Raw genomic sequence first — 24,629 nt, forward strand, 5'->3', positions numbered from 1 at the left:
GAAGTTTAATGCTGAAAATAGATTCAGTACTTAAAGATGACTTACAATTTCATTTTGATACACCTACAAAATATTACCAAAAATTGCTGATGATTACTAACCAGGAGTTTACAATAGGCTGTCTATTCGTTTCCAGAATTCTACAGGATTATGGTTATAGGCCATTAATTCCAAAGCTTTTTGATGCAGTGTCAACAATTAGTGATTTCCAATTGAGATTTTTCTGGACACGGTAGCATCATTACTCCCCCTTCCCCAAAGTGGTGGGGACATGGGATCAGAAGCTTAAAAAAAAGAGTGAAGGCAGACAAAATAAGGGTTTTTTTTTCCTTAGGTGTATTTATATACTTCGCAAGATATTAATATCTATACCAAATATAGTCTATTGTGTTGGCACTGCTACATTATAGACGTAGGAGCTTTATTTCCGCAATTACCAGGTTTACCTCCCTTTTGTTTGTACCCTTCTACTTAATAAGATATTTTCAAAGTCAAACTTTTCTCCCTTGCTGTTTCCAGCACCAAAGGTACGTGAGCTTTTAAAACAAACTCCTAGAATCTTGTCAGACGACTACGTTCCCGCACGGAAAAGGCTCACCGAGCCCGGCTTTCCCGAGTGCCCCCTTCCTCGCAATCCTCCGAGTTAAAAGGGGGTGTGTCCGCGGTATCAAGGCCCTCTTTTCCGCTGCCCGCTGCCTGGTCCAGGGTCCCCTTCCCCTGGGGCGGCCTGAGCAGCGGTCCCCAGAGAGTCCAGACCTCAGACACCGGCCCACCCTTCTTGGGGTTGCTGTTGCTACTCCCAAAAGAGAAGTGGGGGTGGCGAGGGCACAAATGAATCCCCAAACCTCTCCCACCGTGGGAGCCCCTCTTCCCCCATCCAAGGTTTCCTCGAGACATCCCCGCCTTGGGGGTCTCCGCACTAACAGCGACCCTCTCCCTCTCTACTCACACACACACACACACACACACGGAGGAGGGCCTACAAGCGAAGCCAGAGGGAGTGGCGGGCTGCCAGCAGGGCAGGCAAAGCATCTAGGACGCCTCGGGAAGCATCGCCCGAGGGGGCGAGGCCGCCCCCGAAAGTCGCGGCCGAGCCGGGGAGCGAACCAGGACCGCACAGAGACACAACGGGCGGGGCCGCCGGGACCCACCAGCTGCTTCAGATCCTCCTCTGAGAGCTCCGCATAGCGGTACCGCTGCTGCTCGAACTCGTACCGGGTTGTTTTGGCCACCACCACTACCCGGGACGGGCGGAAGCCGCCGTCCGGGCGGCTGCCACAGCCCGCCAGCTCGCGCGGCTGCCCCTGTCCCAGGTGCCGCCGCCCGCCGCCGTCACCGCCGAGCTGCGGCCGCGCGGCGGGGCCTCCCGCGCCCGGCCCCCTCAGCGCCGCTGCCCGGCCGCCCGCCACGCGACGACAGCTGCCCAGCAGGAAGCCTCGGTAACAAGTCATCCTCCGCCCAGCAGCGGCTGCAGGCCCGGGCTCCCGCCTCCGCTCTGCGCCGCCGCGGCCTCTGTGTTCGTGCTGGGCGGGCAGAGGTTAAGTGCACCGCGTAGCGTGGCCCGCGGCGGGAGGGGGACGTGCCTAGACGTTGACGGGGGCGGAGAAAGCCGGGCGACTCGGAGGCGGGAGAGCCCAAAAGAGGGAAAGGTAGGCGGAGAAGAGCTAGCGGCCTCCGGGTGGTGTGTTGTGTTTGCTTGGGTAGCCTTTTCCATCCACGCCTGCGCAGTGGCCGCTTCCCTGCCCGGGGGCCGACCTCCAGCCCCACCCCTTTCCCCGTGTTCTCCGCCCCGCCCCTGGCCAACCTGTCAGCCAATCAGAGCTCGTGGCAGTTTCGGAGGCCGAAGAGCTGCGGGAATTGGCTGCGGCCGGAGGACGAGCTGGAATTCTATTTGGTGTTGGAGCTGCCCTAAGGAGCCCCGTTGGAACCGGTCTGAGGCGGCGTGGAGGCTGCGAGTGCGATTTTGAGCACCTGGCGGGAAAGCATGCACGGCAGCAGCTCCTTGCGCGGGGTCAGTTGTTTTTCGCTATTGCACATGAGATTAGACCCTTTAATTATTACACCTAAGACTATATACCCTTTGTTTACCCTTTCAACCAACGGGTATTTGATGGCCGGTATATCCAACGCTGGGCCTGGGGCTGAAAAGATGGATGGACCCAGGACCAGATGCACAATTTGCGGGGCCTAGCGCAAAATGAAAACGCAGAGTGCCTTTTCAGAAATTAATTATTGCAATTCAGATAGAGAGCAGTAAGCCGAGTACCAGGCTCATCAAAGCAGGGTGTTCCGTGGGACTGCGCAGGTGGCAGTCCCTGCTAACCACCAAAAAACTACTACCCCAGAGAAAGATGGGTAGCCTTTAAGAAAGTTAGAGGATAATGGGTAGACGAGTCTGGCCAAGTGGAGTATTCCCATATATGGTTGAAAAAATAGATAGGAAAAGATTGAAGGGTTAGGAATGTTAATAATTTGGACCTTATCCTATAGGCAGTAGTTGGCCTTTTGAAGGCTTTTAACTGGAAAGAAATGAGTCCTGAGAAGCGATGTTTAATGACCGTTGATCTGATTTTGGAATATTGAAGAGCTTGGGAGGCAGGAGGAGGAAGGGTGACTCGAGCGGTGTTGAAATAGTTGTGCATGAGCCTAGGCTGGGGTAGTAGTGGAAATGGAAGAAAATGCTCTCGTTATAAGAGGAGAATCAAATGGCAGTGCACATCCGAGTGTTTATTCCTCTTGCTCTTTAGATTTATTTGCTTTGGCACCCTCATTGCATCTTTGTAGTCCTGACGCTATCAGTAACTAGCTTTTGGACTTTGGACAGATTGCTTCATCTTTCTGGGCCTCAGATTCCTCATCTATAAAGTGAGGGAATTGAACTAGTGATTCCACTATTCTATCAAGCCCAAATTGATTCCAAATCTGTCACTTTTACTTTTCAGCAGGCCACCACCACCAGCATTCACTCATGAGTTCACTGAATATTTTGAGTCCCTACTGTGTCCCAGATAGTATATTAGACTGGAAAATACACAGTGGAGTCTGATAGATGTCTGCTTTTAGAAGGTCACTGATCCCTTCTGGACAGGAACTTTGCCTCACAGCAGCTACTAATAGCAACTTGTAGTGGACCCTTAAGCACATCCCCAACTTCTGTGAGATGTAAGTTACTCACTTATAACTTTCATCATCCACAGGGTCTTTTCTGTTCTTACTATTTCAACACTTTATAATTTGTTAGATATTAGAAAGGAAGAAAAGGGAGCAGTCACAGATGACACTGAGGTTTGAAGTTTGGGTGACTAGGAGAGTGTCAGTTGATCGATTTGACAAAAAAAAAAAAAGAATCTAGAAAACCTGTTTTGGATCAGTCTTTCAGTTTTGTCACACATATGCAAAAATCTCAGACCCCTTTTCTTCCTATTTCACAGGAAAGAACTCAAATTTTTGGATCTCCCCCCATTTCCGCTACAAACTACATTAACATCTCATTTGGAATATGACTTTGTCCATTGTTATTTTTGGGTCTTATCTGTCTCCTTCCAAACTATTATTCCATCAAGTTTTCCCTTTGGATACACCTTTAATTCTCCCTCTCTGTTGGACTTTTCCTCTTCACTATTAAACATGCTGATGTCTATGACATCTTTAATTTAAAAAAAAAAAGCCTCAGCTTTTTATATATTGCTTGTCTTCTGTTTATAGCTAGGATTCTTGAAAGAGTAGTTGTTCATCATTGTCACATCCCTGCTTCCCGTTCATTCATCAACCTGTTGTCATCTAGTTTCTCCCCACCACTTTACTAATTAGGGCTATTTCCAAGATGACCAAAGAGCTGATTGTAAACTCAGAAGATATTTTTCAGCCCTTCAATGACTTGGTCTTTCTGCAGCATTTGAAATGGTTATCATTTCCTTTTGAAATTTTTTACTCTGGCTCACAACACACCAGTCCCTAATAGTGTCCCTCCCATCTCTCTGTACCTTTTCTGTTTCCTTCTTCCTAAGCTTATCTTCAGGATCTATCCTTCCCTTGCCTTGCTTTGCCTTCCCTTCTCTCTCTCTCCATTCCCCTGCCTGAGTTTATCTACTCTTGTGTAACGAAAGGAGCTTGGGTTGGGGATTTAAAAAGACCTTGTTTCAAATCCCAGCTTTACTATTTATTGCCTTTGTAAACCTTGGACTAGTACCTTAACTTTTCTGAGCCTACTTCATTTACAAAATGTAATAGCTACCTTGTAAAGTTGTAACTATATGTACAAATGCCTAGCCGCGTGCCCACTACAAAGTATACACTTGGCAAATATTAACCCTTTCCCTTTCCCATGACTTCAGCTACTCCAACTATCTTTAGCCCAGATTGTCTCAGGTGTTTCACAACCTTATTTCTAGCTTCCCGTTGGATAACATCCTTTGAGTCTTATATGTACAACACAAGTCTGCGGAGATCAAATTATGAGATTGCTTGCTATGGGCCAGACACCCTGCTAAGTGCTGGAGATAAAATGGATAAATAAAAGGTAGTCTCTCTCAAAGAACATAAAGTCTGTGCAGTGGTAAAATTATATACAGGGTGTTACAGGAATTTGGAGGAACAGGTCTTAACTCAGCCTAAGAGGAGTTAGGGAAAACTTTTTGGAAGTGTCTTAAACTAAGCCTTAAAGATTGAATTAGGTATTCGCCAGAATCAGCAGGAATAAGCAAGGAATTCCACAGAGCAAACAGTGTGAGCAAAGATATGGAGCAACAAAATAGCAGTTCTGAATTCCTAGAGCATTTAGAGGGAGGAAGGCAACAGTGGGAGGTGAAGCTAGAGAGGTAGACTGGGGAAAGACATGGAGAGTGTCACAGCCATGCTTAGGAATTTGGCTTTTACCCTGCCTATCCTAGGAAGCCACTAAAGGGGAAAAACAATACAGTTAGCTTTGCAAAGATTGTGAAAAGAAATTTCTTAGAAGAAATGCAATCACTTTCAAATATCTGAAAGACTCAACCTTATGAGAAATCAGAAAAAGGTAATAGTGAAATAGTCTTTTATATACACAAAATTGGCAGAAATTTTAAAATGTCGATAATCCTCTAATTGTTTGAAAGCTGTTACATCATCAAGTCTTTGTTAGGCTAAACATTTGCCAGTTACTTCAATAACTCCTCCAATGCCATGGTTTACAAATATCATCTTAGAAATTTCCAGTGTGTTCATGTATTCAAATTTGTCTGTTCCAAGTCTGATGTCAAAAATTACCCAGAACTGTGGGTATAGTGTGCCATTGCAAAACAAACAAACCAAAGTGCTGGCATTCACAGATTTAATATCAGTTTCAACTACCCTCAGACAACTAACATAATCTGTAATATTACTTGAGTTTCAAACTTGAACTGTATCTATAACAAGGCTGGTGTGCTTTTCTAGTGTATAAGCATACCCAGCCACCTGGGTACCATGTCTCAAGCAAGCTTAAAATGTTCTCAACATTTTATGGGAAAAATTATTTCTCAGTGTGATATTCACAACTTGAAGATTTACAAGGTTAAGATTTATCCTTCCCAATCCCTAGAATGCCCTCTAGTTTACTTCATTTACTTTCTGACTCTGTGAAAGATAAACATCCCCAACCCTGGCTTTTTTTTTTAAATGACATCCACATAATCTAAGGCCTGTGTAGGATATTAGTCCCTGACAACTAAGGGTTCCTGGCTTTGGCAGTAATGGGTGTAAAATAATATTTTAAGAGAGAACATTTTGTTAGTTTGTAATTAAGCTGAGTAACTGGATATAAAAGTCCTGTTAATAGAAAAGAATGTTTAGATTATCCTAAAATGTAACAGGATATCATGTTAAATACACAGTTAGTATATTGGGGGACTATTTATCTAAGTAAATTTTAATAAAAGTAGCGCCTATGGAAGAAGATGTATGCTTTGAAATCACCTACCTAATAACTTATGAAAATGAATATCATTGTATGATGGATCTCTTTACATTAAGAGGTGGGGGGGAGGGGGACAAAGGATATTAAAAAACCAAAAAGGAGAAGGCTAGATGAAGATATAGAATAAGAAGAAACTAAGATGTTTATATTTATATTAGCCCCCCAAAATATTACTAAATATTTGCATAAAGATTATAAGAAGGAATAGTAGAGTGGGCAGGAAATGGATTGAAAGTCCTAAGCTAAATATGTTTTTGCTGTTAGTAGCCATGTCATAATCCCCAAATTTTCACTCTTTCTCTCTCTGCCTTCCTGATATTCTAACGCTATTTTTGGTTCTATTGCCCTGGCAATTCTACATAGATCAGAAATTCAGGTAGTCATAATTTTTTTTTGTCTTGTATATGCAGAGGAGTACAAAGAAAATCACAGATGAAAAGAATAAATTCAAGTTATATTAAAATGTTTGAGGCATTGAGAAAATTCATCTCTGCCATAAAAAGAGGCCAGGAATAAACATGTCAAGAAAATAAAGAAAATCTCTGTTTTTCTGCTTGAGTTTAACAATTTAGCATAATCCCAATGTTCCCATATCAGCTACAAGCTTGTAAGAGAACCAATTCTTTAATATCTTCTCCAGATGTCTCCCTGTTTATACTATACTTCTAATGAAAATTTTTCTGAGTTTGTTCTGCATCAGCCACTCGTTTACAATTAAAAATAAAAAAAACTTAAAACTTCTGTTTTTCCATCCTTTGTAGTCTTCCTTTCATGTTAGAGCTTTTCTTTACTGTATTTTTTTCTCTTGATCTTTTCTCTCTTCCTCTCTCACATTAACTTTTCTTCCCATCTCCTGAGTCATTGCTTAATTTAGAAGTAAAGGATTTTATTTACTATATCTATTCTATAGTCACTGGAAGAATAAATGGAAGTTAGCTACTCTTAGTAGTGAAATTTTACTAAGTTTTAGTTACTGAATTATAGGGAAAGAGCAAAACTTTGAACAATTATAACATACTAGCTAAATTATAGTCTAAAAGAGTAATTCAACTTTCATATGCTAAACTTTTTTTTAACGTTCTTTATTGATTTATAACCATTTTACAATGTTGTGTCAAATTCCAGTGTAGAGCACAATTTTTCAGTTATACATGAACATATATATATTCATTGTCACCATATGTTAAACTTTTAAGCATTAGCTCACGTTTGACAATAAATACATATATGTAATTGCTTTTACTACTATAAATGGTACTATAATAATGTAACCTTTTTTTAAGTATGGTCACATGTATACTTCCAAGTGAATATTGTTCTTCAAAGTAGAAATTAAGCTATACTAGTATTCCAAATATATTGTCGTTGTCCAAAACATTTTCAGAAATCATTTTGTAATTGTGAATCTTATTCCCTTATTACGGACTGAATGTGTGTGTTCTCACAAAATTCACATGTTGAAGCCTACCCCACGATGTGATGATATTTGGAGATGGGGCTTTGAGAGGTACTTAGGGTTAGATGAGGTTGTGAGAGTAGGGCCCTGGCCTAATAGGATTAATGCCCTTATAAGAAGAGACACCAGAGAACTTGCCACACATACTAGAATATTAATGACAATTTAATTACATAAATAAAGCGAACAACAAGTTAACATATTTCATTTTTTGCATACTTACTGTTTTGATACATAGGTTTTGTTCATTCCTTCAGCAACTTTTGGATGCTGACTGTGAGTCAAGCACATATAAGGTGCAATAGATACAAGTGCGCCTTTAAAGGAATTCATACCATGAATATATAATCTTACAGAATTAGGAACTCCAAAGGCTAAATGAAAATATGCATTTCCCAGAAGAAAAAGATGATTTAATGAAATGTTATCATGCAGTTATAATGTTTTTCAAAGAAATGACTCTGGAAATTTTGTAAAAGAATTGTTTTATGGCTAGACAATGTATGACTGAAAAAAATAAATATTTTAGTTATTTATCAAATCCAAGCAATTTGTAATTTCAACTATAGTATTCATCAATGTGATGAACAGTCCAAATTAATTCCAAATCCTATTCTAAATTAACTTCTTCAAAAATGATAAATTTTAAACTTCTAAAGGACATGTATTTCTTAAATTCTGTCATTTTCTCCACAATAATCAAAATATAAAACCTTAGAATGATAAGACTACATAAGAGAAACCCTTTAATTGCAACAAATTATATTTCTTGACCTTTTCTATAAAAACTACTCAAGGAATGAATAGGATCTTCTCATTTAGTTAGGATGGCTTAGTTTTTTCAGTTCTTTCTTTTTGTAGATGTTGTCATATTTATAGTAGGTAGCGCTCATGAACAGGCAACTGACTGTCTGTGGGTCCACCTGGAAGAATCTGTGATGTAAATTTAAAATAATTTATTATACAATATTATATTCAGTTTAATTTTTTTCAAAATTACTGTAACTACAATAATTTATTAATGGTAAAATGCATGGTTAAAGATGTAGATTGTAACATCAGAAACATTAAAATGGGGTAAAATGTTAAAATATAACTTGTATTTTTTTCAGAGTTGGTTAGTTTAATATATAATTCAATTGAACATGAATACTCTCAAATATGCCTACTGGTGAGGAGATAAAATATATAGAATCCTGCATTTTTATAAGTAACATTTGGAAATGTTACTAGTTTTAAATGTGACAGATAATTAAAACTTTCCTTGATTCATGGGCAACAAGTTTAAAAAATCAGACATTTGATTGCTTCCCTAACATTTAACATTTGTATACAACCCCTCCTGGAGGAGGTGCCCAGTGGAAAGGGGAAGAGGTAGCAGGGAAAGGGGGTTTATATGATGGACATTTACGTTGTCTCATTTCCATTGTTTCCCATTTTATATGAAGATAGCTGCATATCATCCTCTTTCTTAAAGTGGAATATGGTATAATATGCATTCTATTCATAACCATGTGTCATTTGTTGATGAAATAATTTTGCCATTTAATCCTTATTGGAAGTTAACATTTTTAATGGATACCAACTCATTTTCTAAACACCCCATTTTATTGTTGACAATATAAACTTTATAATAGTATAAAAGAATTTTTTATTCATTTCATACATTTCAAAAAATACTAAGCCGTTTGTTTATGAACAACAAGAAAGACCGTATTCACTTAGTTCTCTGTCTCACTGAGTCTAGCAATTTATGGTCCTGCTGTGCAAGTTTTGTGCATTTTTCCTCTTGGTTACGTTTTTAGTATTAGGCCAAGGAAGCTGTTTCATCAAGTTCGGCACATGTTCTTTGGTAGATTCTTAAATTATGTATGATTAAAATAGCTGTAAGATTTAAAATGGTTAAAAATTGGGAAAATGCCTGGTAACTATTTTTGTAAGTCCATTGTCAGTCCTCGGTAGAGCAGAATTCAGGGCTAAATAAAACTGTTAAGACTGAAAATACTTGGATGACTTTATTGGAAAAGCTACATCTATATAACAAATTGGGCTGATTATTTCCTTGACAATGTTTTTCTCCAAAAATAATGATGAATTTAAGTTTTAAATTCACTCATCAGGACAAGCACTAAAACCTAAAATCCGTTAAATGGTGGTTCCCTTGCAGCCTTGCTCAATTCATGAATCCTGACTTAATGAAACAAATAGCACTTCGCCCTAGGCAAAGAAGGTCTTTGAAAATAAAGCAGTCAAATTCCAAAAAAGGGAATAAACAGGATTTTTCAATATTTCAAGCCAGATTTGCCTGCTGGTTCTATTATGAGTATCTATCATTTCTCCTACTATGGCCAATGATAGGAGAACGGGGAGAAGTGAAGAGAAATATGAATAAATGGTTAATTTCAGTGTAGCAATTAATACTTTACATTGTAAATACGGTCGTTTATGAAATGAATATGCAAATGATGTGCAGATACAGCAATGAGGCTGACTTTCGGTAAAATTCTAATGAAGGCCACATGAAGAAGGCAGTGATTTTCAAACCCACCTCTCAGATCCAAATATCGAGGGCTCTAACCCCAGCCCACTTTGAAAAGATAAGTTTCACTTTTTAAATGTCTATTTCATAGGTAGGGTTGTGAATAAGATTTCTTTCTTAAACCTCTGAACTGACAAAAGAAAAGTTCTTTACCTGATCTAGTTTTAGTGACTTGGATGAAATCATCCTCATCCTCATCCTCATCACAGCTATCACAGTTAAATTGCTGGAGGACTGTTTCTGGCTGGCTTTCAGCTTGATTTACATCTTGCTGCTTGTCGAAGCTTCGAAGTGCAACAAGACGATGATGTATTGCTGTATACAGACATCCTGTATCTTTGACACTGGCCTGCAAGAGGAAAATTAAGTTGTTAAGAAAATAAGTAACTTAATAACAGCCACATTTTATAGATTTGTAATCTTTTACTATTAATAAGGAAGGGATTATGTGGCGTAAATCTGAAATGTAAATAACCATAAAAACTAAAAGGGCAAAGAGCCAGTTTATCTTGAACCAAATTGAATCCTAAAGCAGGTAATTTTATGAGGTCCCAATGTGTGCATTTTAAATGGAGAAAATGAAATTTTGTGATTTAAAATTTCTATATGAATTTAAGTTTGTTAAGACCATCCTTCCTCCACTGTTTTACACTGTAGAAAATTGTAGGGTTAGAGGGGGGGAAAGTTTTCATTTCCTTTACATCACTTGCTTAGACATCCCTGGCAAGCTGCACAGCTCTGTAGAAAAGCAGAGCTCGTTCAAATAGTCTGTGATATTGTACCATAAGCACATCAGAAGTCCTTGCTCTCAGTATTTTTCTATTTTCAGAGTTGCTATCAATATAAAAACTGATGGTAACAATAACATTTGCTGTTGTTATGTTCTTTAATTTATTCAATCCTTATAATAAAACCAAGATTAATTATTTCATTTGTGGTAGTAAAAGCACATAGTACAGGTACTTGTTTCCTCTTCCCTTTACAGATGAGAAAATTATGGCTCCGAAAGGCACGACCTGTCTGAGTGTACACAGCTGGTTGGCGAATTGGCTGGGACTTGGTTTTTGTCGTCAAAGTCAGTGCTCTTTAAGGTAACATATCAGTGGTTTACATTTTTGTATCTTTTCACAGTTTCAAAGGAAATCTGGGGAAAATTTTTTCTCTTTGCTAATCCTTCAGAGAGCTATTGAGTCTTTCAAAGCCAAGAACTGAGAATTGAACCAACTACAATGCCAACATTTTGGGAGAGGGTCTTAAAATATGTTTTTTTGTTTGCATGTTCTTAAGTTGCCTTAATTATTTTTAGGGAAAAAAACTATATATTAAATATTTTTGTTTTTCATATTATATTAGATATTACATAATAGGTGTTGAGTAAATATTTGTTGATTTTTGACCAATTTAACTTTTTACATCATGTGTAAAGGTGTAATTTTTCTTCAGTAAGTTATTTAATAACAAATATTGAAAGAGTGTTGTAATTGAAATACAGATACTGTTCTGCTATTTTGACTTTCTTACATTAAATTTTAAATATGCTTTACACTAGTATGTATTTCCTTTTGCCAAATGCACTCAGATGTTTTCATTCAAGAAATTCAGAACAAGAAGTTAAAAGTAAAAGCAGTGATATATTTTTTGAACAATAAATTTGCAGTATTTAAAAAAAAAATTCCAAGAAGTACCATAAGAAAATGCTGGTGAAAATGAAAATTGGTTCAGTTTTTCTGGAGAGAAATTTGTCAAAACAAGTCAAAATCTTTTCCCAAGAGAATTAATGTATGTACATAGAGAATTTCTTGCAACTGCCTTGTAGAATTTGGAATAATAAACACAGTAAACTACCTAAGTATTTAGCAAAATGGGATTGGTGGAATAAATTATGGTACATAATAGAATTATTTTCACCTATGAAATAATTCTTGAAGAATGAACTACTGTTTAATAAAGGAAAACACTCATTTTCATTGATAAGTGAAAAGGTTAAAGTGTATTTCACAATCAAATACTAGCTATCTAATCTTAACCACTTTATAAAGTGTATTATTATTGTCTTCCTTTGGCAGATGAGTAAAATCAGGTTGAAGAAGGCTAAATAATTTGCCTGATGGTCATACAATATGTACAGTATGGTACATATGTATACACGTACCCACACATCCATATATATATACTAAAATATAGTTAAGACCAAAATGTTACTAGTGACCATCTCTGGGAGTGGAATTTTGGGTGATTTTTATTGTATTTCATTTGCTAATCTCTAAAAATTATCCGACAATTTAAAAAGTCCATGTGGGCCAATATCAAGCAGCAGAATCTAATGGTAGTTAAATCTAATCTAATCTAATCATAGTCTCACTGTCAGTGTCAGGCAGGCTCCTTTACCCACTCAAAGCCGGGGGGCTCTGGCCTAGCAGAGTATCCAGTATTACCTCCCGAAATGGTAAACAGAGTTTGGGTGTCTTACTCTAACATCTTAATACTCAACATCACTTAAACCTAACAGTGCACTTACTAGTAGTTAATAAAACCATTGGTGTTTCATCAGTGGGCACTTGCCAACTTTTTTTTTTTTTTCATTGCTATTTGGAAGCCAATTTACTTGCATTGTCATCTTCTGCCTGAGTCACTTGGATACTCAGTCTTCTCCATTCTTCTGGGTCTCAGCCTAAGGGGGAAATCCAGCCTTTTATTCTGGCCTGATTACTGCCAGCTCTATCTCTTTTGCCTGGATCTTGTATTTGAGGTCAAGCATTCCTGCTGCCAGGAACAGCTACAGCTATGTTCCCATTCTGTTACCTTGGAGACTGACTCATGTCCAGAATTGGAAATTGCTGTTGGACTGGTTGTTTCAACTTGCTAGCCCTGTGTTTCTCTATTTCTCACTGGGTCCTTTCCAGTAATCTTGAAGCCTCCATTTCAGCATGCAGTATAAGCATCAGACTGTGGATTCCCCTGGCCTCCTAGGAGCCAATCCTGACAATAGCCTCTTTGATAACTCAGTAAGATTGTTGACATAATTTTAATAGTGAGGTGTGGAGGTTTGATGGCATATGCCAGTACAAATGTCCAGGGATGGTGTCAACTGACTACTCTAAATTGGTGTTAATCTCTAAATTTCATAAAAAATTTAGGTCTTACATTAGACTGCAAACAACCGTAATAAATGGTTGATTTTTTGCCAATGGTACAGGTTATTATAATAAAATGAAAAAAAAATTAGTAATTTCAGAGATCTATAAATATAGTAGGGTGATACTCTACCATTGAAATTTGTCACTTACCTGAATTAAAAACACTTTGATGTTATAATCTTCTAAATCAGTAGCTGTTATTCGTAAATTTTTGTGGTTTGCTCTTTGAATCTCCATTTGAGCCCAGAGTTTGCTATTGAGAATCAGCCTGAGGCTGCCTTGGTTGCGCATAACTGAAATAAGAAGGTGAATTTATCAGACTTCAGAACAGTTGATTCCTTAGTCTTCCAGAAGACTTTGCCATTTTTTGAAAGTAAATAAATCTTGTAGTTGTTTTTCAGACTCTGTCTTCACTATTAAATTGCAATTTGACTAGATTATAACTTGGCTTTCAAATTGGGCTTTATTATGTTGGAAGACTTTTTTTAGCTTAAATACTGGAATTACATTTTTTTAAACTATAATATTAAAAATGGTTATAATTTTAGAACTCTTTTAAGGACCTGGTGGTCTGAAGAATATTTATCCAAGAGTTGTTTACAATGGAGAAAACTGAAACAAAAACTTTAAGCATTTAAAAAATGGAATTAGTTAAATAAATGATGGTACAGCTATTGAAGATATTATGAACCCATTTAGGATACTGAAGAAAGATAATTAATGATATAGAAAGGTGACCATGGTATACTATGTAAAAGAAAAAAATCAAGTTACAAAGCAATATAAACACTATGAATCACAAATGTTTCAATATATTTTATACATTTATGGTATATAAAGTCCAGAAAAATATATTTTATTGATAGAGGCTAGCTACTACAGGAAGATAAGCCTATGAATAATTTAATTTTTTTCTTTTTGTTTATCCGTGTTCTCTGTCTTCTGTAATGAATGTGTATTACCTACAAAATTAAAAGAAACGTTTTGTTGGGTTTTTGGCAGGTAGTGGAAGGAGTAAAATTAAACCATTGTAGAAAACATTGTAGAAGACAAGTAGTACCTGCTTTGGTTGGATTATTTGGAAACCTGTTTGCCAGTTACAGAACTGAAGGACACTGTTCCTACTCTCTTAGTCTGAAATCTATTCCTTACTCTTTTGATCTTTATACCTGAAACTTTACACATATCCATTTACCAGCGTCTACCTGTGGTCTCCTCCACAATCTTTGCCCACCAAATATTGACCAGTAAACCCAGCCTGCCAATAGCTCTGCCTGTGCTTTCTTTCAGTCTGGGCCTCTGAGCAATGCCCAGTGTGTCTTTTGGATGCCAAAATCCTCCTCAGTCTTTCTGTTTGACCACATTCTGACCAACACTCACTCTGCCTGCAGGATTCAGTAACCACACATCTTTATTTACTTGGAAACTGACCCTTCATTCCAACCCACACACCATGTTTAGAATGCTAGGAATAAATTATAGGGCAAATATTCTCTTTTAGAAAAACTATTGAATTTAAAAAAAAAGTCATCCTATTCCTTTAAATAATAATGAGATTACTATTTAGGTGTGTGCTGGGCTCTGTCATAAGTGATTTACATGCATTATCTCACTGAATTCTCACAAAACTAGGTCATGGGCTACTGTTATCTTCATTTTAAACTGATGCAACTAGGGCAGAGGGAGGTTAAGTAACTTGTCCAAGGTTATCAGTTAGTGATGGAGCCAGAACTGGAACCTGTGTAGTCTGACCTCAGAGCCGACTTTAAGCAGGAAGCTCCAATAGTACATTGGAAACAATATTGTTTTCAGCAGTCTAATTTACTGACTTACAACACATCTCCAGAACATGATGTGTTCCTATATTGGAAAAATTTCCCTAAGAAATAGTGACTTGCTTTACGAAATAATTCCTTACTTAGTCTTGACTGGAATGTTCCACCATCACTGCTTGTTGCGTCATTCAGTCTCAAAGCTCCTCTGCCCCTTTCAATCCAGGACTGTGCTGTTTTGTTGAATATAAAAAGCTTGCAGTTGATCTAAAGGACAATTTTTTTAAATGTCAAAATATAGAAATTTTTCAAAATGATTTCTTTCCTCAGTTATAACACTTTTATTTGTCTGATATTTTATCAGAATAACCTTTGTTAATGATTTCTAAACCAGCTTTACAAATTTATCTAACTTCTAAAACCAGACAATTTTTGAATGGTCAAACATTAAAAAACAAAAAGATGCAAAGTGAAAAATACCCCACCAACTCTAGTTCCCAATCTTCCAGTTTTCACCCCCTGCAACGAGTAATCACTGTTGCTAATGTTTTGCTTATTTTTCTAGAGATATTTGTATGTCTATACATGCAAATATATGTATTTTCTCCCATTGTTTTCTATAAATGGTAGAATGCCATACATACTTCCTGCATCTTGATTTTTCACTTAACAATATGTATCTATATATAGCAGCTTTTAAAATAAACAATGTTATTTGAGCAATTTAATTTATCTGAAAGTAAAGGAATCATGGAACTATTGGTATACTTTAAAAATTTCAACGAATACAGCATTAGAACTAGAATATGATACCACAGAGTATTGTACTATAATTTAATGCTTACAAGTGGTTCTCAAATACTATTGGGTACAAGAATCACTTAGATGACTTGTTACAAATACAGCATGCCAGGGCCCCATCCTTAGTGATACTTCAGTGAATCTGGGATTAAATTGATATGAGAGTTATGTTTGAGACACACTTGTACAGTAAATGTTATCAGTAGATCACAGGGGAAGAAAATAGGAATGAAGAGAGTTTGGGATAAAAGCGGATGGAAAGAGGCCTAAGGGAACTCTGTGCTTTGTTGAAAATGATTAGGTTGTGGTAATTACATTTCATATGCCTAGACTGACAGCTATACCGCTCAACACTCAAATCCTATGTGTGATATTACATTCTACATCCATCAAAGTCTTGATTCACGTGAAATTCAAAACTTATTTCAAAGAACATTTAAAGGAAAATTTACAAAATTTATCTTGAACTGAAATCTATTCATCTTATCTGCATTTTAAAACTTTCAGTGTAAATAGAATTTTAAATCATATGATAATAGCACCGATTTTAAAAGCTGACATGAAAAGTATAAAACATAGGCCTGAAGTTATTTTAAGACAGGGTTCTTGGCTGTCTTCTCCCTAAGGGACTAATGTGAATGGTTGTGAACCCGGAAACCCATTTTCCCACAAATTACAAATTGTTGTAAGAATACAACAAAATATGATTTAATTTTTGGAAGCCTCTAACGTTTTTATTCAAACAGCTCAGTCTTTATGAAAACTATACTTCTGCCTTCATTTTTTTTTATTGAACTATAGTCAATTTACAATGTTGTGTTAGTTTCTGGTGTACCACAAAGTGATTCAGTTACATGTATTCTGCTTTTATTTTTAAAGATGTCTCTGCTAAGGGTAACTTTACTCCAGGTATGTAAGTACTATCAGAAAGAGCAGTACGCGATATACAGACCTTTAACACGTTGTGTTCTGCTTCCTCCCCTGTTATAACATCAATTTTCTCCAGCAAAGATTTTGCTGATGGTTTAGAAGAGAAAGCAGCAGCTGATTCAATTAGGGTTATATTTTCATTAGCGTCTGTTCCTAAGAGAAAATAGGGGGAAAGAACACGTAAAAGGCCCCATTTTGTCTACTGTGAAAGTTCTTTCTTGCCTTGGTTAACGTACATCTCTCAGTAGCTTTTTATAACAATGAGTGTTTCCAGAAAATCAAATTGCTTGAGTTTAGGCAAATCTCTTTAATGATTCCCTATATTGTTAAGTCAAAAAATTTTAAAGCTTATACATCATGTAGCAATATTTATATGCTTTAATCTTCACCAAAACATTTTGAAACACTGGAATATTGTTTTTATATTTTATGGATATTAAACAAATGACATGGTAAAACAGGAAATACGCTAGTTGAATCCAATGTTTTACAAATGAAATAATTCTTACTTGAGTTTGGAGAGTTGATTGGAAACTTTAGAGTGAATTTGAATAGTTTTTCCTTGATGTATGAATCATTTTCAAGTTGAGGCTGGGTGAGTTTTTGAGAACCCTAGGTGGAAAAAAAAAGATATGTTACTTAATTTTATCCCATACATTTGCAGTAAACCAAGGGATACTTTTGTTCTGTCTCAACACGGCCAACAAACCCAACAGCTATATTTTTGTTTCGGGCTCCTGTTGTACAGCACAGGGAACTCCTCCCCATTCTTAGAAGACCTTGGTTCTGATCTCAGGAAACAGTCTATTTACCACCAGCCTACTTCAGGTGGGACAATGGGAAAATTTTTAGAGACCCAAAAGGAGGTAGCAGCTGTTCCCTGCTACGACCAGACTAACCTGATGCCTAGAAGGAGGTGCAATTCTTGTCACCTTTTCAAGGTATTCCAGTATTCCCAACAATCCACTCTTTCTATCCATTTCATTTAAAAATTTAAAAGTTGTCCAGAGAACTCACTAGTTGTCTCAGAGATCATCTTTACAGAAAGAATCCTAACTTTTCCTCTAAGACAGTTTTTGCCAACAATCACTCTTAAGGCTGCATACCTGGGCTTTGCACATGTGTTGTAATCAAGGCCCACGTGAAAACAGATGAGTGATCACCACGCCATTTATGAGGCCCCTGCAGAGCAGGGAGAATTGGGGATGATACTTTAGAACTGAGATTTATATCTTTTCCCATATGAATTCAAGATTCTTGCACATTACTTGGCATCCAGATAATCTGCTAACATTGGTAGAGATGGGTGTCATTTTCATTTTAAGAAAATAGAAACTAAAGCTTGGAAAGTTTAATGACTCACTCTAAAAGCACACGGTCAGCAAACAAATCAGAGGGCATCCTGGCCCCCAGATCACAGGGCCACAGGATTACAGGGTTAACTAGAGGACAAACACAGGTGATCTTTACAGCTCCTGCTATCCTGGGATGTTATCAATTTAAAGACACAGGAAGCTCGGTTTCCTTTGTAAGTCAAACTTGAAGTGCCTATAGGAAATGCATGCAGGTACCTCATCACAGCAAATCTGTAATCCCCACCGTAGTTCATTTGTGTGGGTAATTCTCTCTGTCCCCTTTCTAGACTATAAATACCTCTAGGGCTCAGGGTTAGATTTGCATAACCACTCACCCAGGTGGTTTTCAATCCTGGCTGTACATTCAAATCACCTCACACCTGTCCTCACCCACAGAGATCCTGACCTGGTTGGTTTAGGGAGATCACCAGGCCTAAGAATAGAGTTTTGAAGGCTTACCAGATGATTGTAATATGCTACCAAACTTGAGACCAATGCCAGTGTTTTATATATCACAAGCACACAAGACATGTTTGTTAAATTGAGTTTAATGTTAAAGTTGATCCTGTGAGGTTTGAAGAGTATTTTATTTGTGTCTGTGACATCTTAAGAAGCTGTGACAAATCTAGTGCGAAATGTAGGAATAAATGATATGGAAGGTTATTTATTCGTAAATAAATAATGTGCATAAATATAGTGCCTGGAACTTCACTCTGGAAGTTGGTCCATTCTGATCCAAATCCAAAAGTATAGGTCAACAGCTATACAGGATCGCTGGAGCTGCCCTTCATCTTGGGAGTGACAGAAGGGTGCCGCTAAACTGAAAAGCTGTGAAACTTCTCTTGGAATTGGGATTAAGCCTGAGGCAGCTGTAGAGTAAGCTAGATCTTAAAAGTGACTGATTTGTGGAAGCCCTTAAAATCTTGGAATAAACAGTCCTCATGAGTTGGTCCTTTTGTTATTCTGAGTCCTTGCACAGATTTTAAAACCTATACATCCTCCTTGCAATTAATTCTTCATGTAATTTATAGCCCTACGGCAAGATAGCTTCTTTGTCTTATCTCAGCCAAGATTCTGGTCTGGGTGAAAGTAGAAGGAGTATGAAGATGTGGTGGAGCAGATAAAACCGTGGGTACACTTGCTCCACGGCTTCCACTTGGCTGTATAATTCCCCACTGCAGTCATGCTCTGTTTTAGAAACACCCTATGGAAAACGGAGCAGCAACTGTCTCTCACCGGAGGATGCTCAGTGTTAATTAAGGCTGATGGTAATATTAGGTCAGGGTTTCCACTTGGCAAATACATTCCCCTAGGCAAGTAAAATACTATCATTTTCCTCTTACAGCTAGCAAAAAAAAAACTTGTAATAATGCTTTTCAGTGTAAAAGTTTGAAGTGAAGGATTGTGGTTAATGAGAAAAATTTTGCAAATGATTTTAAATGCATCTTGTTATGAAAAAATGCTATTGAAAAACTGTATTAAAATATCATGACCAGTTGGGTTTATCTAATTATTGCAGATAACTCTGGGATTTCCTTGGGTACCTTTGGTTTAATGTAAGTCAAAGAACTATTTAATATTTCTTATCACTAATAATGTTATAATTACACAATTCCTTTCCTCTGTGAGTTCTTGTCTATTATTCTAACTAGAATTTGCTTCCCAGGAGAATCTTTCCAGTTTAAGATTTTTAAAAAAATGTACCTTTGAACCCAGCAGTTTAAAAGTATGCTCCAATTTAACATTGTTCTAATTAATTTGCCTTGAGAAATTTGAAGTGACAGCTCCCTATATAGTAATAGAAACATGTGCCAAAATCTTACCAAAACTCTTTCTACCATGTTTTCTCCAAAAACGAAATCAGAACTGCAGCTTTTAAAAGAATACTTATCTTCATTTGGCTGAAATCTAAGGAAAAGAAATAAGCATTTGCTATTTTAAATATAGTAACAGTGGATAAAGCCATTTTAAACCTTAGCACATGAAATAATCAGATGATTTACTAGACATATGTAAAGCATAAAAACATCTGCTAACTTTCGTTTATCTAAAGTTAATGAGAAATGAAGGCAAAACTGAGATAGGTGCTTCCAGGGATGATATTCAAAATGTTTGGCAGCTGTTAACAGCACCGGCCAAACCCAGTCGAGACAGGCCCTGTGCCCATCACTGTACTGACTGTGTGATCAACCAGGGGAGCTGCCCAACCCTTCCTTATCTTTTTGCTTTTCCAGCATTGACTCTCCAGCCTCCAGCCTCCACTTTCCTCCTCCCCAGTTGGCCAATGCTTTAGCGATCTAAAGTCTCAGGGAAAAGCAAAGCCAGTCTATCTTGCCAGTCACTTGAGTGTGCAGTGGTTTAATTTGGTTTTTCCCTCCCAGAAACTTTTTTTTTAAATGTTGAAAGTGTTTTGCATAATGGGAAACTCAAAGACATGCAGCCCTCTATTTGTCAGCAGATGTGCTCTGGGATCCCCATAGCATCCCCAGCGTGGACAGGAGGTAAGCGCTAAGGCACCTGCATGGGCGCTAATCGTGAGCCCAGCTATATCCACAGCTAGTTGTAATCTTCTCTCAGACCAAACATGCCCTCATCAGAGGGGATACTAGTAAATACTAACTTTCATTTTGCACATTTCTACTGCTTTCTTTGTTGTCTCTCCAACCTATGTTAATAAGTCATAATGCCAGAAATAATTAAAAAGAAGGGAAAGAAAGAATACCAGGGGAAGAGTGGGGACGGCTAATCTAGTAGACAGATAATTAATGCCTAACCATAGTGAAAATTTAGCTGTACCTGTTTGTAACATTCTTACCCAAGTCAATGAGACAATAGAGATGACCCAGTATCAATATAGTATTTAAATATTAGAAACATTTTGAAAAGCATTTAAAATGTGTATTCTTTATAAAATCTCCCTTCAGACAGAACTTGGCAGTTTATCTGTACAATGTCAGAAAATTATTTTCCATAAGAGGTTATGATGATAAAAGAAAGCAAGAATGAAAGAACATTTCTGTTTCCTCATCAGTAACTTACCCCACTGATGTAGCACCTAAAACATTCTGGTTAGTAGATAGCTGGACTGAAATTCTGGCACTTGGTAAATTCTCACTTAGCAAATAAGAGTTTCCCTCAGAAATCTGAAAGAAAAAAAAAGTCCATCAAAAAGTTCATTTTAATTGCCTTACTATATATAGGAGCATCAGACAAGGAAACGATAGTTATAGTTAAATGTATTGAAAACTTACTGTGTTCAAGTACTGCCCTAAACATTGTATATAATCTCATATAATCCTTAAAACAATTCTACACACTTTGTATTTTTATTATGTACATTTTATAAGTGAGTGAACTGATCTATCAAGCTTAAATAACTGGGCCAGGCCTGGGCAACCAGGAAGGGGGCTGACATTCGAGCCTGGGTCTCCCTGACACCAGAGGCTGGGTTAATAGTCAGAAATTCCACCTCCTTTTGTTACTTTTACCTTTTTAGCCAAGCAGAGTTAATTCTCATTTCTAGATTAGTAAATATATCTCTCAGGACTATTTAATCCCTGGAAAACACCCTAAGAGTTTCACCATCATGGCCACCCAACGTGGGAGAAAACTCCATCTCTTCCTCTAGAGATTTCCCACTGGTAGCTTAATCAGTGAGTTACTCTGTCTGATGTGTATATGCATATGCACTTTACCTGCATTAATGTACAAATGAAGGAGCGAGCAATTTTAGAACTGGAAAGAACCCTATCAGTCATCTGATCTAGTGTCCTCAGTGTTTTGTGGACACATCTCTTCTTCCACCAGGGATTTTCAGAGGTGTTGCAGGGACTTCATATCTTTAAAGTCTGTTTCCATTTTAATTTTATATCAATCAATAAAAATAATTTTGAGTATTTTTCTCTTTATAGCAATTTGAGAGCTGAGAAATATGTGTCAAGGGAGCATGTGCCTTTGGTTAGCAAAGATCAAAGTACATGCTTATGGCTCAGTCAATTAAATGATTTACCTCTCAGCCCAAATGGTAGCTTTTTACTCTTATGTTGCCTAAAATAGTTTTTATTAGGCATGTATAATTTAAGTTATACGTGAGTAACCACTGATTAGTGACAGGATGGATGAAAATTTTGATGTACAAGTTAATAAGGAACATAAAAATATGGGCTCTATAAAATTCACTTAGAGGTAATTTTCACTAGATCTATAGATTACATCATTTTGTCAAAATTCTGACATAGCATCTATGTCTTTAGATCTTCCAAAATCCTCGTTAACAGGGGAAATTCAATAATGGCATATCCAGTTAGGCTTTCCACTAATTAGAAATAAATTCTACTCATGCCCTTAATAAGTTATTCAAGAAGAAATGCTTGTAAACAGTAACCTGAAAATTTCTTTTATGCTTTATTATTTAGGAAGAAAATATAAGCAATACATTAATAAATTTTATTTTAAAAACAGACAATGCAAGATTTCAAAAACAATCATGCCAAAAAATAAATATTTATCAACTTTTGGTATCATAATGTGTAATAAAAATTCTAATTTATAATTTATAGAATATGTCATTCCAAAATCAAATAAAACATTTAGAAATTAATCAATACATCATACTTTTTCTTAGATACTTTAGAATAAACAACATGCATCACTTCTTAAATAGGTAAATTATGTAATATGGTAATGATTATTAGATTATATTTAAATGAAAATGTTTAATAATATACTGGTTTGAAATTTAAAACATGTTTTACTTAAAAATCACATTAGGTATCACACATAAATGATGAAATGACCTTTAAAATTCCTAATGGGTTTCATGAAATCATGTCTTACAAAGAAAAAGATTTGGAAATATAAAAATATTGGCAAACGCTAACCACGTTCAACTCCCTCACTTCACTGAGGAAAAGGAGAAGGTTGGATGCTTTGTTTAAAATACAAACACAGATAGTGGCAGAGGTATGATTAATACCAATTTGATTTTTTTCACTGACTTGATTAAATGACTGTGTTTTTAACACTTCCGTGTGTCACTGTTCTCATGCTCAGTCTGGGAAAACAAAACAAAACTGGTTGATCAGCCCTCAGTAATTTAGCTGGAACAAATGATGGATGCAATAACTTGCAGATTCCAACCTTTTGATCTTGTGTTCCCTTCCTTTCAAGTGCCTGCTTCTGGAAGACACAGCTAGAACTGTAGCAACAGAACATCACCAAGCCCATATCTGCATGGCCTGAGCAAAATGAGTATCTCCTTAGAAAGGCCCACCATGAGTGATTCATTTGGAAGAGTGAATTTGCCTCTGTCTCCAGAGGTTTCCCAAGCCCTCCCAGTTACACTGTGTAGGTGGTTCCTTGCTCTTGTTATCCATGAAGATGGATCTGAAGTGGACCCCTGATGTGACCTAAACTGGCAGAGCCACACCAGCATATCGACCAGTTGGGGATACAAAGAAATCTCTTTCTTTTTTTTGACTTCTGACTCCCAGCCCCTCCCACCTCAATGCTCCCCTATTTTTACAGGGGGTCAATGCACCAGAACAAGACCCAAGGGTCCCTCACTACACAGGACTCAGCTTCACAGCTTGGGAGAGACCACAAGACTTGTTCCCAGGAACAACCCTCCAGTTTAGGAGGACAAATTTAATAAGGTTACTGAGGGCTTTTCACTATCTTGTCCAGCTGTCTCTCCAGCCTAGTGGCTGTTCCAACAACACACCAAGACTCAGGCAGCCCCTGATTCTGGATGTGGGCAATGTACCAAAAGAAGGATGGGGAATTGAGGTCAGTCCTACCACAGGAGGTTTCCTTATCTTATTTTCATCTTTTCCTTTAGTATTGCAGGATTCCAACACATTGCATCCAAATGATTTTCTTACTTTTAAACACCTTTGAGCTTGAGGTGGCTGTAAAATAGCAGGTCTTAGAACGTGTTCAGAATGTTTCATGGGACCTTAAAAGAACAGAATTAAAGGGTCAATATATCTTAGTGAAATACTTCTTCCTCTCTATTTCTTACTAGTTTAATGCTTATTTTCTAAAGTCATGATTAAATGAGGAGTTAATATTCACTAATCAAAGTCATAATAGTCAGTGAGTTGCCTACTTACTTCCTGCCTAGCTTTTACCCAATAACTATTTGTTTTGACCATGGGACTTGACTCACCAAATATGTTTCTTCATGTTTTGTCACTAAATCCTACCTCCATACCCGCAGTACACACACAGACACACACACACACACACACACAGACACACACACACACACACACACACACACGGTTTAGATACAGATGGTAAAACAAAATTTTAAGGTACTTGTAATGAAGAGAAGCTGTATACCTTGTTCTGCACTGTTTGTATCAATATTCCTTTGCACAAAAGTTGATGTCATAAAAACATTATTTTTCTTCACTGTAAAAAGAAATTGAGAAAGTTTTAATTTTGTTTCAGTTCCTACAGTTTTAACAGTCCTGTACTGAACTCACCAGTAGATGTCGCTGTTAGCACTAACAGTAGTGGGCAGTGCTCAGCCGAGTGATGATTTGCTAAAAAAGTGTGATGACAGGATGAGTTTTGCTACACAGTCTGTTTACACTCAGAAAAATAAGTGAAAATTAGGTCACTAATGGAATAGGCAGTCTTCTTTAGAATAATGAAATTGAGTACTGAGAGAAATTCTACAGATTATGAAATCTGAATTG

The 24,629-nt window shown here is 37.3% G+C and overlaps 3 protein-coding genes across 12 annotated transcripts in view; 1 reads left to right on the plus strand and 2 right to left on the minus strand.

The window, feature by feature from the left end:
• The window catches only part of NADK2 (NAD kinase 2, mitochondrial), a 42,440-nt gene extending 40,809 nt beyond the window's left edge, over window positions 1–1,631 (minus strand). Inside the window, exon 1 of one of the 2 annotated variants that reach the window (XM_032471037.1) lies at window positions 1,152–1,631. In XM_032471037.1, the coding sequence (XP_032326928.1) occupies window positions 1,152–1,451 (300 nt within the window). In that variant the 5' untranslated portion in view covers window positions 1,452–1,631. The remainder of the gene's footprint in view (window positions 1–1,151) is intronic. The other variant, XM_032471041.1, reaches the window with a different exon arrangement.
• RANBP3L (RAN binding protein 3 like) overlaps window positions 1–24,629 on the minus strand; it is a 67,895-nt gene that overhangs the window by 11,617 nt on the left and 31,649 nt on the right. Inside the window, exons 6-15 of one of the 2 annotated variants that reach the window (XM_014559681.2) lie at window positions 24,268–24,339; window positions 23,805–23,878; window positions 20,962–21,065; window positions 19,746–19,830; window positions 17,077–17,179; window positions 16,590–16,720; window positions 14,983–15,103; window positions 13,215–13,357; window positions 10,081–10,276; window positions 7,035–8,321 (exon numbers count right to left, since the gene is read on the minus strand). In XM_014559681.2, coding sequence (XP_014415167.2) covers window positions 8,278–8,321; window positions 10,081–10,276; window positions 13,215–13,357; window positions 14,983–15,103; window positions 16,590–16,720; window positions 17,077–17,179; window positions 19,746–19,830; window positions 20,962–21,065; window positions 23,805–23,878; window positions 24,268–24,339 — 1,073 coding nt within the window. In that variant the 3' untranslated portion in view covers window positions 7,035–8,277. Of the gene's footprint in view, window positions 1–7,034; window positions 8,322–10,080; window positions 10,277–13,214; window positions 13,358–14,982; window positions 15,104–16,589; window positions 16,721–17,076; window positions 17,180–19,745; window positions 19,831–20,961; window positions 21,066–23,804; window positions 23,879–24,267; window positions 24,340–24,629 lie in introns of those variants that run through there. The other variant, XM_032471027.1, reaches the window with a different exon arrangement.
• The window catches only part of LOC116660797, a 188,107-nt gene continuing 165,230 nt past the window's right edge, over window positions 1,753–24,629 (plus strand). For all 8 annotated transcript variants that reach the window (XR_004316438.1, XM_032471078.1, XM_032471086.1 and 5 more), the window contains exons 1-2: window positions 1,753–2,011; window positions 10,913–11,018. Coding sequence is in view for 7 of the 8 variants with exons in the window: in XM_032471078.1 (XP_032326969.1) it covers window positions 10,924–11,018 (95 nt within the window). In the remaining variant the exon portion in view is untranslated. The remainder of the gene's footprint in view (window positions 2,012–10,912; window positions 11,019–24,629) is intronic.

Source organism: Camelus ferus, chromosome 3 (assembly GCF_009834535.1).
Source record: "Camelus ferus isolate YT-003-E chromosome 3, BCGSAC_Cfer_1.0, whole genome shotgun sequence".
Taxonomy (NCBI): domain Eukaryota; kingdom Metazoa; phylum Chordata; class Mammalia; order Artiodactyla; family Camelidae; genus Camelus; species Camelus ferus.